This window comes from Epinephelus fuscoguttatus, linkage group LG6 (assembly GCF_011397635.1).
Source record: "Epinephelus fuscoguttatus linkage group LG6, E.fuscoguttatus.final_Chr_v1".
Classification (NCBI taxonomy): domain Eukaryota; kingdom Metazoa; phylum Chordata; class Actinopteri; order Perciformes; family Serranidae; genus Epinephelus; species Epinephelus fuscoguttatus.
Window position 1 is genome coordinate 43,702,291 of NC_064757.1, and position 15,846 is coordinate 43,718,136.

Here is a 15,846-nt window from a genome sequence, read left to right on the forward strand (position 1 = left end):
GTCATGGAAAGGGTTGTATCGTCTGCATAAAAAATTATATTTTAAGTCCTGGAATGGTCGTTTAATACAGCAATAGAGGCTGAGACTTTAATTTACCAACTAATTTATCCTTCATTTCTGGTGAGTGCATGTAACTGATCAGCCAGCAGAGATATGTAGATTTGGTGAATTGGTTTGAAAAGAAACATCAAAATTAGATATAATATATTAATTGTTCTTAATGCAACTACTCCTAAAACCTACCCTGCTGTCCAGCCAATTAGAAGTACAATTAGTACACTACATTTATCATCAACATTTACATTGAATATGTCAGAACAGATATCTTAAGATGTCTCCTCCATTTCTCTTACAGGGCTGCAGGGCTGAGCATTGGGTACAGGTTCACAGCGATCCACAACAGACCGAACTTCTCCAACGTTGACACCATAGAACACCCCAGTGACGTCCGCCGATTTGGTTCTCCCGTCCCTGTAGGTGCGGGTAAGTCGAGCTGAGAATGGGATGTCTGCTTTGTGCTTAAGTCCCAGCATACTGACACTGCAGGAGTGGTTTGGAGGGACAGTTAGCTCCACAGAGACAGAGCGGGTTTTTGACTCCACCACGGTGGTTCCACTGGAGAATTCCTCTGTTGTCTCAGCACTGAACCCTATACTTGCGCTGATGAATGGGATTTGGGCGGTGATGGTACTGCTGACACCGATTGTGGTGGCAATGCTGGTGTCCCACCTTTTCTCTTCCTGATATGTTCCTGAGAGCACAACTGTTTTCACAACTGGGCTGCAAGCATTGTTTGTTATGGTGGACTTGGTCATGACCTCTGGAGGAAGTGCAACGGTTTCAACATTGGTGTTGTATTTGACATTTGACATGTGCTCACTGTGTATATTTTTGTTGATGGTCAGGACCTGGTAGTGCTCGTACCAATACTCTTTACCCTCCCAAGGCAGGTAGAAGCAGCTATGCTCAGCATGTACCTTCCCCAGACCATACACATTCTTTCCTACATATTTGGTCTGAGTTGTAGAATAGCAAGTTCTGGCTGAATTATGGGGCACTGAACCATAGGAATCATCCCTCCACTCCAGGATCTCAAAGTTCTCTCTGTTCACCAGGATCTCAAATGAGGACGTGAGATATTCTAGCCTTGCATAGGGGTAGCGGCAATAGCTACCCATGCCAGGATTGTAGAAGCCAGCCTCACACCCATATTTACAGACATATTCATAGCGACTCGCATAGTCGTTGTAAATATAAACAGCACCGGAGGGGAGAGAGCCACGCCAGGTCTGCCATTCCAGGGTGGAGCCACTAAAGATATAGGAGGATCGACTCAGCCTCTTCTCAGCAGGAGTTAGAAGAGCCAACATTGATCCATTGGCGGTGATTTGCGGAATCTTGTTCCCTAGATCTGGGTCCCGTAAAGGAACTGTATAAAAAGAAAGGGGGAAAACGAACAAACAGTCATATCACATGTATTTATGAAACAACATTTATGAAAGGGAAAAACAAGATCAGGGCAAGGAATCCATGTCTTAAAATGTGAAATAAAAGCAGTCATCAAATCACAAACATCAAACAAATTTCAAATCCAACTGGAACCAAATGCATGGACAGATAATACTGGATAGAGTAAAGTGGGGCAAAGATTTTTTTAAAGACCCCTTAAAACCAAAGGTTTTTCATAATGTTTTTTTTATTGCTCTTGCGCGCAATATCTGGCAAACAAATACTTCTGTCCTAACTAAATCTAAGTATATCATAAATACATTTTATTCTGATTTCTATGATAATAGTGGCATAAAGGCAGAGGCACACTGCGAAGGCTTTCTGTGTAGGCCCGAGGAAAGGTAGAGAGGCCCCAGAACAGAGCCATACTGACAAATATAATACTGCTAATGGAAATACAGTTTTCTTTGGCTAAAGTGTTCCTGACTGAAATAAAATAAGTGTTTTACCCAAAAACAAACAACTGCAGTGGAAGTACTTTTTTTCATGTATGCATTTTTTTCGGGGGGACATGTCAAATAATGTTTTGAGCACTGGAGTGGGTCTCATGTTTTTTATTTTTCCTTAGGAAAGGGGTATACAACTTTAAATAACTGTATATTGTATTATTTTACTGCCAATTTTTTGAGAATGCGTGCCTTCCAAACCAGCTGTTTGGAAGGCACGTTTTCTTTAATAAAGATTGTCAAAATTACACCATTTATCATAGCCAGAAACTGTAAAAACAGAAATTACTGTGGATTTTTACATTTCCGATGGTCTTTGAACACATTATGTAGGCTGCGCTTTAAATAGTTTTTCATCAGAATCACTTTAGTCCACACAGGCCACCCCCTTCCTCTGATTAGTAAAGAACAGTCCCTTGCTTGTGTATTTTACTTTCATTCCACTATTAACTTTTAATGTTACTCCACTACATCTGAGTGGTCGGCTGAATATTGTTTTTTTGCTACACTTATCTGACAGCTTTAGTTACTTTACAATTAAAGATTTTTGCACACCAAACATGCAAGTAGCTTCTAAGTATGTTGTGTTATGTCCTGTAAATTATGGTAAATATAGCCCAGTTAAAATGTTAAGGGATTACTTCTTTTTTTTTCAATTATGTCTGACTCAAAGGATATTTAAGCGCTGCTTGGATGGAGACAGATGATATATCATTGCATGCGCCGGAAAAGGGACGAAAATTTGTGCTTTTGTTAAGTGGAACATGGGCTTAAGAGACAAAAAACACTTGTTGCTGCTCATTAAGCCTACAGTTATGAGTAATAAATGGAGGTGACTCAGATGAGTATATGAACATTTTCATCAACTCAGATCTCTCATGTGGGTTTTGGCAGCCGGACAGTGAGAAGACACAATTTATTTATATCTTTAGTAAGTAAATCAACCCTTAAACTATGTAAGTGAAAAATATGCTGAAGATAGATATAGAGACATAACATCAACAAACAAGATGACTCTAAAAAGAAACAGGCCTAAATACCACCTTTTTTCTTTTTAAGGCACAAAGAAAAACCAGTTGGCGTGTCTGTAACGAAGGAAATTCTGTCCGTTTACCTTCTGTGGTCTGTGAGCTCTTCTTCAAGATGTCCTGCAGACTGGCAGAGGACAGAGCAAGCAGGGTCTGCAGCAACAACACTGACAGCTTCATCTGGAACACAGCACAAAACTGTTAGTGACCATAAACTTATACCAGTTTTGAAATTGCAAGAAATATTTGCATAAAAGGCAAAACACAAATAAAACTTTTGAGAAAAACTTTTGAGAAAAATTAGGAGAAAAAGCTGAAAACTTTCAAATTGTGGAAGCATGCTCTCTTCTTTTATGGGATGACTCCTAAAAATTGTCAAATTTTCTGACTGGCCACGTCACCTCTTGCTTTCAGGATGATTTTTTAGCCAAAACTTTACCTATTTACGAAACTGTCCACTGCAGCAGTTACAGTACAGTCCAACACACAATCTGTATGTGTTGCAAATTCACATGTGAATTTTTAAAACCATAATTTACACATTAAAATTGCGGTTGAAATAAAATGAAAAGTTCTTACCATTTCAGTCACACTGTGGATCACTTTGCCAACCTGCTGTCACCTCCAGACTTATATACTGTAGCTGCTTTATCATTGAATCATAAAACACTTGGCTCTGATCTACTTATTTAATCAATGTGACATATGGCTTTCTTTCTCAGGTAAGGGATAATTAACCTGAAAACAGAAAGATAAGACAGAAACTATAGATCTTTTTATTGGATCAATAAAGGGCCAACCTGCTTCCTGCTGAGTTGGAAATCAACCCCGGCAGGACACACAGCAAAAACTTGGCCCAAAGAATGTGACTAAGAGCTCAAGTCATCAACCACTTGCCAATCCAATCGAGGATCTATAAGATGTACTGACACCCCAGAGTTGAGTCCAATCCATGATGGGACATCCTTGGGTCATATTTGGCTATGACCTGACGAAACATTGACACAGGACCTCTTGGGGTGTGGTCTCTGGCACTGAGGTGTTGGCGGCAGAACATTTGAGTCCTATGGGTTGTAAAGTGGGGTACCAGTAAGTCCCATATGCTCAATTGGACTGGGATCTGGGGATGGAGGGCAGGTCAGTGCCCTCAGCTGTTTGTCATATTCAAGGGGTTCAAGAACATGCATCATAAAAGACATCATCCAAACACAGGCAGGCTTCTGTGATGCCAAACAAACAGAGAATAAAGTAGAGCCCTTCCCTTTCTCAGGTAGAATAAACTCAGGAGATCATTAACCAAAGAAATACAACAGGAAAGATTAAGCTCCACAGAAGGACAAGGTATAGGTCCTGTTTATGCATGTGTGTGTATTTCGGACCTGTGTGTTAATGACAACGGAGTGAAAAAATTGAATTTCCCCTCAGGGGGATTAATAAAGTATATAAAATTAAAAATTAAATTAAAATTAAATTATCAGAACAGTGAACTGCAAGTTTTCTGTTTTCTGCTGAGCTGGGAAATGTCCTGTTAAAATCAAACCTTTCCACCTCTGTAAACACATACATTACAGAATCCAGTTTGTGTAAGAATACAGTATGTAAAATGTAAGTCCATTATCACCTGGTGGTATGCAGCATGACATACAGCACATGTAAAGAAGTAAAAAGTATGATTAACTACAGTATTGAGTACTTTATGTACAAGTACAAAACTATTACATTTTTTAAATGTGTAAAAACATCAGTTTAGTACAAAATATATAAAATATACTCCGACAAGTCCCAACATCAAAACCACTGACAGGCAAACTCAACTCTGGCCTGAAAACTGGCCTGAGGAACATGACAAGGACCTCAAGATGTCAACCTGCCCTCCAAAATCCCCAGATGCCAATCCAGTGGAGGATCTATCGGATATGGTGATGCCCCAGAGTCAAGTCCAATCCACCATGGGGCCTTCTTGGATCAGATTTTGCTAAGACCTGACGAGGCATTGGCACAGGACCTCTTGGGGTGTCCTGTGGTGTCTGGCACCAAGGTGTTGGCGGCAGAACATTTGAGTCTTGTGGGTTGCAAATTGGGGTACCAGCACGTCCCATATGCTCAATTGGATTAGGATCGATGGAGGGCAGGTCAGCGCCCTGAGCTCTTTTCATGTTGGTCTGAGTTGTTTTTGTGCTGTATATCATGTCATATCTAAACGACAAAATGACCTCCAAAAAACTATATGTCCGTCCCCAAATATATATCTGTTACTCACAGTTTTAAAGTGTTTCATAATGTTATGGCACAGTTACACTTTAAAACTTTGTGGTTAGGTTTAGGTAACAACACTAGGTGGTTGAATTAAAAAAAAAACAAAAACAATGGTGTGATTTAAATAGGTAAATTGGTAGTATGCGACACATACTGGCATACTACACTGTGTTGTCTTCAAAAGAAGTTGATGTTGACTTCGAGGCACTAACACCCGTCTCCTGGGTGAAAGCCCTGTTTTTGCTTAACCCATCCACCACCAGTCCCACACATCCTATGGGAACTTATTCCATCTAAATGCAACATTACGCAGACTTTGTTGCTTTTTATACTGCGTCACTTCACTTCCTCCTCTGCTCCCGTAATAGGAGGGTGCCACCTTACAATAAATCTAGCGTGATTTATACTCCTGCGTCAAATTGATGCTACAGCGTTGGCTCTGCGTCGACACAGAGCCTACACCGTACCCTGTGTTGTAGCTTGACGTGCACCTCCCAAGAAATGTAACTGCATGTAGTGGCGACAGGGACCTCCTGTCTATTTTTGTAAGCTGACACCATTTCCCTCAGTGGAAACAAAGCTTTTATTTACTTCTGTTTCAGAGATAAGAATCAATAAATTGTGAAGAAATAAAGCCTCTGCAAAACAGTACTTTAAATCTTGTGTGTGATTTATCCTGGCTTCATATGAGCAGAGGAAATCTCTGCCCATCACTAGGCTAATCTAAACAACGTAAAATGCCATAGGCTTGTGCTAATAACGTTAGCATGTTGTATTTGTTTGGAAAACATGTTAATATAAGACAGTTGTTTTGTCAGTGAACCTTGTGAGCTGTAATGGAGCCAAATTTTGTGACGTTATCTTTGGTAAATGCTGCTGTTGTCCCTGGGTTCATATGAGTTGAGGAAAAGTCAGCTAGCCATTAAGCTAATTTATACAATGTAAAATGCCATAAGCTTATGCTAAAAACATTAGCATGTTGTATTTGTGGGGAAAATGTGTCCAGATAAAGACAAGTGTTTGTCTGTGAATGCTGCGAGTTATAGTGAAGCTACTTGTGTTTGAAATTGTCGCATTAAGCCATGTTTAATGTGTGTTTTGAATAAATGAATCACTACAGCACTTCACAGAAACTCTGTGTTTTGGAGTACACTATTATAATGCAGTTTAACATTTTCAGCGGTCATGTGTTTTACTGTCATGGTTTACTGATGTATTAAATGTAGAGCATTAAGACCTCCAGGAATAACTACACTTTGACCTTCACCTAACGGGAACTGCCCATTGGTTCGACATCTGATTGTTCCGACCATATTAAACTCATTGTTCCGAAGTCCCGTTGTTCCGAAATCATCATGATGCCCTGTGGTTAAGGTCTGGTTAGGTTTAGGCACAAAAACCACTTGGTTTGGGTCAGGAAAAGATCATGGTGTGGGTTAAAATGAAAAAGAAAGTGACAAACACATAAGCCGTGAGCCTGCTCCGCCTCAAGCCCGCCGCAAGCCGTTCAGCACCGCGGACAGTCGGACTAATGGGATGTCGAACCAATGGGCTATCGAACCAATGACATGGACCCTACCTAACAAACAGCTGAACAGTCTCTCTTGGTGTTTCACACATCGTATCAGCTATGTTATGATAACAGTGAATCATGAAAGGACACAGCAGGCTACATAAAAGGTTAAGAGTTTTAATGCTCAGTTTTTACCTCCCTCCGTTGTGCTGATTCAGCTCCTCTTTATTCAACAGAATTGTTTCACTCCAGTGTTTACAGAGAGCTATGACCCAATTGTTACAGATAAAGTCAAGCCTTTCCTTTTCTCAGGTAAAATGCAACTGAAAGATTATTAACCTCAGACAGAAAACAGAGAGATAAAGCTTCAACAGAAAAGATGGAACTCTGTCATTTTATTACACCAATAAAACAGGCAATCTACTTGCTGCTGAATTAAAAAATGTCCTGTTAAAATCCACCAGCTTTGACATATACAAAGTTTACAGTTTATATGATCACTTATTACAGTGGTAATTGTATCAGTATGTCGAAAAAACTATAACAGTACTGTATATATTTCCAATGAAACACATTAGTGTTCCTTTTGATGCATAAAAATCAACATACAGTCACTTCAAAACAAGTATATTTGTATTTGAAGTATATGCAAAAGCACAATTTTGATAATTAATGCGCACTTCTACAGAGTACCAGGGTCTTTGCTACGAGCCACCCGGTCCTTGTGTAATCCAGGTGACAGATGTGTCCGCATACATGGCTCAAAGTTAATCACGTTTCTAGTGGGTATTGACTTCATCGCACCTTCAACATGCACTAAGGGTGGTTTACAGCCAAGTGTGAAGTGGTTGAGATCAGAGTTAGTACCTACAAGTCTTAGACTGTGGTTCTTTGCCAGAAAATGGTGGATTGCCCCCTCTGGATGGGGACAGAGTTACTGCCCTAAAAGGAAGGAGTTCGAGTATCTCTGCAGTCTTGTAGTGAGGGTAAAACAGAGTGTGAGGTGGACAGGCAGCCTTGGCGACTGTTCTGGTGAAGAGGGAGCTGAGCCAACAGGCAAATCTTTTGATTTACTGGTCCATCTACGCCCCAACCGTCACCTATGGTCATGAACTTTGGATAGTGACTGAAAGAGTGAGATCACGGATACAAGGAGCCAAAATGGGCTTCCTCCGAGGGGTGACTGGGCTCAGCGTTAGAGGTAGGGTGAAGAGCTTGGAGTAGGGCTGCATTCTCCTTTGTGTTGGAAGGAGCCAGTTTAGGTGGTTCGGCTCATTCTTCTGGGCATGTCCGACTGGTGGGAGGCCCTGGGGCAGACCCTGAACACACTGGGAACACCTTGGGGTCCCCCAGGAGGAGCAGCTGGAAAATGTTGCTGAGGGGAGGGATGTCTGGAGTACTTTGATCAGCCTGCTGCTGCTGTGACCTTGGGATGGAAAGATGGACGGACAGACAGACAGACGGACGGATGGATACTTCAAGACAGCATACTTTTTTGGATGCCTTAAGTAACAAACACTTAAGAAAAGTACATTTACATACATATGGCACCTTAGAGAACAGAGGAAGTAGACTTCGTGATAAGCGTGTCATACTGCAGTTTAACAGTTGAAGTTGGGAAGCAAAGGTTTTCGTGTTAATTTCAGATCTCGTTAGACCAGCTGAGTCTGCTCACTCTTCCAAAAACATTTTACGTCCTACTTCTTGAAGTTGTTTTTTCTGTCATTTCGGAGGTTGATCTGTGTGTTGACTGGTTGCTGTGTTCATGTGTATTATGTATTTTTTATATTTACTTTTGCATGCATGTATATATTCATATATTTTATGTGTATTTGTTTAACACTTTGTTTTACTGCGTTACAACTGCTATTGGTATTTTTTGATGATCTATTTTAATGGTTACTTTATTGTTTTTACTTGATTTATGTTCTGTGAAGCATTATGAGACATCTGTTTTGAAAAGTCCTACATAACTCAATAAATGTATTTATTATTTATTCAATAAAAAAGTAGTATACAGTGTAACTCCTGTGCTAACAGAGAGGACCCAGTTATGCTTTCTGTCTCTTTTTTTCTTGCCTTCAACCAATGGGGCTAAGATAAAATCCAAAGATAAAATGGCTCCTGTGACACCTTTTCCTTTCCCAGGTAAAATAAGCACAAGAGATCATTAACCTTTGACAGTAAACAGAGAGATAAGGCTCTGTTCCGGCACAGTTCTGGCCTTTTATTAGACCTATAAAGAGCCTGTGTCCTGTTGAGTTGGCAACTGTCCTGTCAGAATCCTATTTATACTGTGTACTGTACACACACACACACACACACACACACACACATATGTATATATATATATATATATATATATATATATATATGTATACTAGTCCATACCCATTGAGTGCACAGTTGCCCACGTACAGTTTCACATGGTGTGTGTTTGGGATACAGGTCATAGGAAATTGCAGATTAATTAGTCAACTGAACTCATTAAGAAGAGCAATGTATTCAGACAGAGTGTTTGAAAAATGTGGGACAGACAGAATGACTGACTGACAGAATGACACACTGACAGTTTCTGTGATTATGTACAGCATACCATACCATGACTTAGTCATACCAAACATTAGAAACAACACCAACATTGGTCCACAGGGGGAGCCACAGCGATCGGTCGCATTTTAGCCATTTTGAAGCATTTTTCTGTTGTTATAGCGCCACCCAGTTGCCAATTAGAGTTAAATTTCTCCAGTCACCTTGAGGCGTCCTGTTCTACATATCTACCAAGTTTAGTAAAAATCCATATGGCGGTTAGGCCTAGATAAGAAATGAGCTCTCTAGCGCCCCCATTTTGTTTGATGGGCTCAATAATGGATCCTCAGATTATGTGTGGTCATATGCCTACAAAGTTATGCGTGGTGATGGGTGAAACCCTTGAGATGTTCTACACCTTTATGTGATGAGCCACGCTCCGCAATATTCATTGCCTTATAGAAGCTCAGTTTTAGGAAGTTTTCCAACTTTTGCCAAGAGGGAACTTTAGATATTGCTCCCTAGATTATGTTCACCCAGTTTCATGCAGATCGCTCAAACTTCCTAGGAAGAGATCCATTTGAAGTGTTTTTCAAAAAATTCAAAATGGCGGAAAGTCTATTTAAGCGGAAGTTATGGGTTCTTGAGGCAAATGTGTTCCTCATGAGGAGAGGCATCTCTGTGCAAAGTTTCATGTCTCTACCACATACGGGGCATGAGATATGCCCATTCAAAGTTTGACATTTCAATGGGTTGCTATAGCGCCCCCCTTTGGCCAATTGATGTAATATTGCTTCATTGGCATCCTCCCATGACCCTCTACCACTGTGCCAAATTTCACATGGATTGACCAAGTCAGTGAGGAGAAAAACGTGGAACACACACACACACACACACACACACACACACACACACACACAGTTTTCGTCATTATGTAGTAAGATAAAATATATATAGCCTACATACAGACATATATATATATATATATATATATATATATATATATATATATATATATATATATATATATATACATTCATAATTGGAATTCAGTTCTTAATGTTCTTACCATAAATAACCTGTAAAAACATGTGGTGTGAACCTGTGTGGCTAAAAGGAGCAGGACACCAGTCACATTTACAGACAGCAGAGGGCAGCAGCAGTAAACAGTATGTGTGTGTGGATTCATATTGTTCCTTCATTGTGCAGACTGCATTTCACTTTCTCTCTTTTTTCTTTGCTTTGAATTGACGGACCAAAATAAATGTCACTCAGTGTTTCTACGTCAAACACAGGTACAAAGTAAAAACACCTCCCTTGTATTCTGCAATGCAACTTTAACTGTTCATTCATTTACCAGATTTCAATGTAAGTGACTAAACTGAACACATGAATAACTGAATTTAACCCTTTCATGTCCACACTAAGAAAACAGCAATGCAATTTTTTTCCTTTGCATTTATTTATTTCCCTGGGGCAATAATAAAATAAAATCATTCTTTTTTTTAGTTTTTATTAATTTATTTATTTTTCTTCTTCTTTTTTTTTTAACAGACCAGATCGTTTTTTTAATTATAGGCCTCTACCAAACAGCTGAGACCTCCCTTTGTGGTGAAACTGAAAGAAAACATCAAAATAACACCATATACTGTTATAATGCTCGTAATATGTTAGTATACCAACATGTATTTACTTGTTACTTTGGAATTAGTACATTTTTTCATTACAAGGGCTCGTGTTAGTTATACATATTCATTCTAGATATTTAATATTACAGTACTTGAGAAACATCTCAGAAATGGTGAAAAATAATACTGACATTTTTTTTTTCTTAAAATATATATTGATATGACATCATCAACACAACATCACGACCTTTACCAAAAAAGGACAATTCAAATGTTTGGTAGAGAAAGGCTTTGGACAGAAAAAAAAACAACCTCATACTTATAAATTGATTTTGGCATATATTTAACGGATAGCATTTAATGTATTATTTAAAAACAATGAATGATCTTTTTTTCAGCCAATAGTCAATTTCAGTAACATTATCGTAGCGTTACCAGCTTTACCATAAAAGGACAAATGAACCGTTTGGTTGAGCATGTTTTTAAAGATTATCAGACTTTTAATAGACTTTTATTTTTTGTCTCAAGTTACAGAAATCTGTTCAGAAAGACCTCTGAAACTTTAACATGTTGGAAAAAATCCCACCACACGGAGCCTTCATGTCTGGAGTGACTTTTTTTCACTAACTTCCTGTACAACGGGAACTGCCACGGCAGACTATTTGAAGACACAGCAGCATCCAATGGATTTTTCTTAGTAAAGCCTACCTAAACTGAATGGTAGAGATAGCTCAGTCAGCTGAGTTAAGTTCAACACAATTTCATTGTGATATAGTAACTCAAAATATGACTCTACCAAATGGCTGAGCATGATGTTAAAGGATTATTAATAAAGATTTCATGTTAGTAGCATATTATTAGTCAGCAGTCCTTGCACATGATTTTGCACTAAAGCACTAGTTATCTGTCTTAATTTAAGGAAAATGAAACCATTCATGTGTCTGCCCTGCTGCAGGCAGCAGACTGAGAGTTACAGAACGCTCTGTTGTTCCACTGAAATGGTTTCATCCAGCAGCCTTACTGCAGCTCTCCCCGGCACTTAACCAGAGATAAATAAAACATAGCCTCACATCTTTCTCTCTATCCATCTATCTATATCACACTGTCTATTTGTCTCACACACATACTGTATACACACAGCTCTGATGTTTCTGTACACCATATAACACAACTGCTCTCTTTCCCCCTCCGCCTCTGCCACCGTCTTTCTGCGCTCAGCTGCTTCGTAGCTTAAAATGGTTCCTTTTTAAGCTTAGACTCAGCAGGATAAAGCAAAGGAAGGCAATATTGATAATAATATCACACATCAGTTGATGAAAACATATCGTACTCAAGTACAAATTTGATGTCATTGTACTTTACTTGTCTATTTACATTTTATGCGCCTTTATACTTTATATTGTACATTTTACTCTATCACATTTGTCAGACAGCTTTGGTTACTATTATTTGTTGATGTTGAATGTTTGTGATAAACCAAAGGATGTGTTGAGAAGATCCTCCTCCTCCTCCTCCTCCTCCTCCTCCTCAGGCTAAAACAACTCATTGAAAACCCTCCTGGTTAAGCTACAAAAGTCATCGACACAAACCTGAAAACAGGCTGTTTGTCTGACTTTGTAGAGATGCATTATTCGAACAGGACAGCCATGTTACAAACATATGATGATCTTCTAGAATATGATGCGTTGCTGTAGAATTAACTACCCATCAGTATATAAAGGAGTTAAAATGAGCGCAGTCTTAAAACATCTAAAGCAGTAAAATGCAACACAAAGGTCCAGTGTGTAAGATTTATGGGGGTTTAGTGACATCTAGTGGCGAGGATTGCAGATTGCAACCAGGTGAAACTTCTGGTTAGAATTCCTTCAGTGTTCATTGTTCAGGAGGTTTTTACTAGGAGCTGAATTATCCGCTGGGGTCTCTTTCTCCACACAACAAATGGACCAGATGATATCAACCACTAAAAACACTGAAGAAGCAGGTTCACAGGAGGAAAATAATGAATTTCCTTTCACTGCTTGCACTGAGGGGCTGCTAACTACGGTGGTCGATATGAAAATGCAAATGGCCCTGTGGCGCTGCAACATGGATGAGAACCTGCTCCTTATGTAGATATAAACGCCTCATTCATGTATCATGAAGGACTTCACCCACCTGGCACACAAACTGTTCGCCCCCCTCTCAAGGTTATGAATACAGGACTGTTACTTGTAGTGGAGTACTTTCACAATGTGAAATTAGTACTTCTACGTAAGCAAATGGATCAGAATACCATCACTGAAACACAGTCTTTTTCTATTTATATAATGAAATTGCAACAGGTGCATATTTCAATCAGGAGAGAGCAGGTGAAAGAAATAAAGATGATTGGTCAAAACAGATTGGAGGTGAAGACATTAACAGATGATGTGATGAATATGAATTGACAGAAAGTCTTTGGTACGTGGACTCCAGAGGGAGATTTGCACATGATAAATCGCAAGACAAATCCCCCTGGAGTCTCGACATTGGTGGCTGATGACTCTGAAGGCTGATGAGGCTGATGAATCTGCTCAGACTGGGCAGTGATGGGGAGGCAGAGGATGCACACAACTGCAGCATGAAAGAACCATGAACAGAAAGAGAACCACAGCTTGAAGACAACAGCAGATGAAGCGCTCATGCAGGTTGCAGTATCGATGATGTCATTTTGCTATGGCCGGGTGATGAAAATGAATTATTACAATTCCATCAATATCTTAACAGCACAAATTCTAATATAAAATTGTCACTTGACTACAGCAAAACTGACATTAATTTTCTGGATCTGAATATCTCTAAGACTGCAGATGGAGAGCTACATACTTCAATCTTTAGGAAACAATCAGATAGAAATATGATTCCCCATGCGAAATCATATACAAAATCCCTTTTAGGAAATATTTCCTTTGGCCAGTTCCAGCGCTTGAGACACATTTGTGATCAGGCATCAGATTATACAGAGAAAAGTGAGGAGATGAAAGCTCGTTTTCTTGATAGGGGCTACAAAAGACAGATGGTCAAACAGGCCAACAACAAAGCCGGAGCCCTTAAAGGGCCAGTGTGTAAAATGGGTTGAAAACAGTGACATCAGTGGTCAAATTCTAGATTGCAGGGCTCACTCGCTCACCCCTCCCGTCGGGTAAATGACGACTCCAAAAACTCTGGTAACACTCCAGGGGGTAAAAGACTCCGTCCCAAACTCTGACTCTTCTAGCGTAACACACACACTTCATACACACATAGGCTACTCGTTTACCATACCGAGTGGGGACTCCCCTCCCCTCTCTGCTCCGCCAATCTCCAGCCCGCACACTGACTGACAGCGTAGCCTGTAAACAGAGCTCAGCTGTTTATTTAGCCTAGCAATATCTCCGGACTATAGCAGCTGCAATGGACGACTTTGAACACGATTTTGAAGAGTTTGTTGTAGCGGACACAGACCCAGAGCCATACCTGTTTGAGCCGGAGCACACAGATGAGGAACTCCATGTGTTGGATGCTGAGGGGGCGAGAAGAGAGGCTGAATGCACAGAATGGGATTCGGTGCTACTGCTGCCATCGTTGGGGAGATATATCATCAGGAGGAAAAGCGCCGCAGAGAGTGCATCACAAGGAGTGAAGTTGCGTCTTCTTTTCCTCGCAGATGACAGTTCGGGTTCATTCTCTCCTGTTGCGTGGTAAGTGTGGTCCATTCACAAACTTTAGAACTAAAAAAACTTTTCACTACTCTCTATCAACGAACTACTAACACTCTCTGCTGTTTCCTCCTCCTTCTTCCTTCCTCCCGCTGTCTTCGTTGGTTCATTTATACACACGAAACATGTTCTCTGGCCTGCTTACCAGCTGCACGTCCCAATAACTGGCTGACATCTGAGCTTAAGGGCTGTTACAGATGTGGCCATTGTCCTCACTGTAATAATCTTGTTAAATCTAAAACCTTTGAAGTTAGAAATAAAACATAACGTATTCATCATTTCATCAATTGTATTTTACAAACTTCAATGTCAGGTATGCCGACTCTTTTACATTGGCCATACTAAACGCAGGTTACAAGATAGACTTGCAGAACATAAGTATGCGATCAGGAGAGGTAACCTGGACTACCCTATGGCTAAACATTTTAAAGATCATCATGGCAATGACCCCTCCTCTTTGTTGGCTATGGGTATTGACCATATCCCTGAGGCAGATAGAAGAGGGGACAGACAGAAACGTCTCAATCAAAAAGAGGCGGAATGGATTTTCAAATTGAAAGCTACTGTGCATCCAGGAATTAATGAGGACCTTGACCTTACTCCATTTTTGTAAATTAATACTTCCTATGTAAAGGTTCCCTGCTTCGTATATCTGTTTGCGTATATTTAGTGTCTTTTTTTTTTTTTTTGGTTGTCTCTTTTTTGTGTTTTATATATATACTCTATTCATTCATATGTTACTTCTGCTTCTGAATGCAGTCTATGTATATATGTTTTGTTCTCCTTATAGAATTTAACCTATTGATGGTTTATTGTGATTCTTTCTAATTATATTTGATATATTCTCATTGCTTGCCTACTGGCCCTATAATGCAGGTTTCTGTTTATGAGTGCATTGTGTAAAGGGAGTTTTGCTTATATGCCTGCCCTCTGGCAAATGGAGTGCTGATTGGCTCCACCCATGTCTGAGTAGGGCCCCATTTAGGCCACCTGTGAACCCTGCAGCTTTAGGCCCTGATGAAGGCCAGTGAGCATGGCCGAAACATGTTGGTGATTTTAATGTTCATCATGAACTAGCCATTTAATAAAGGCCTTTTAACTTTTGCACCAGAGAAGAGTTGCCTTGGATTTTGTTTCAAGAGAAAGAGAACCATATTTAAATAAAACAAGAAGCAGTAAGATGATGGGCGAACAGAGAAGGTGTGTTGCTGTGCCATTGGT

General features: G+C 39.9%; 1 protein-coding gene across 1 annotated transcript in view; it reads right to left on the minus strand.

Moving 5' to 3' along the window:
* Positions 1-326: 326 nt before the first annotated feature.
* LOC125889689 (natterin-3-like) overlaps positions 327-15,846 on the minus strand; it is a 53,617-nt gene continuing 38,097 nt past the window's right edge. The window contains exons 3-4 of the mRNA XM_049577731.1: positions 3,070-3,163; positions 327-1,429 (exon numbers count right to left, since the gene is read on the minus strand). Of these exons, the coding sequence (XP_049433688.1) occupies positions 327-1,429; positions 3,070-3,163 (1,197 nt within the window). The remainder of the gene's footprint in view (positions 1,430-3,069; positions 3,164-15,846) is intronic.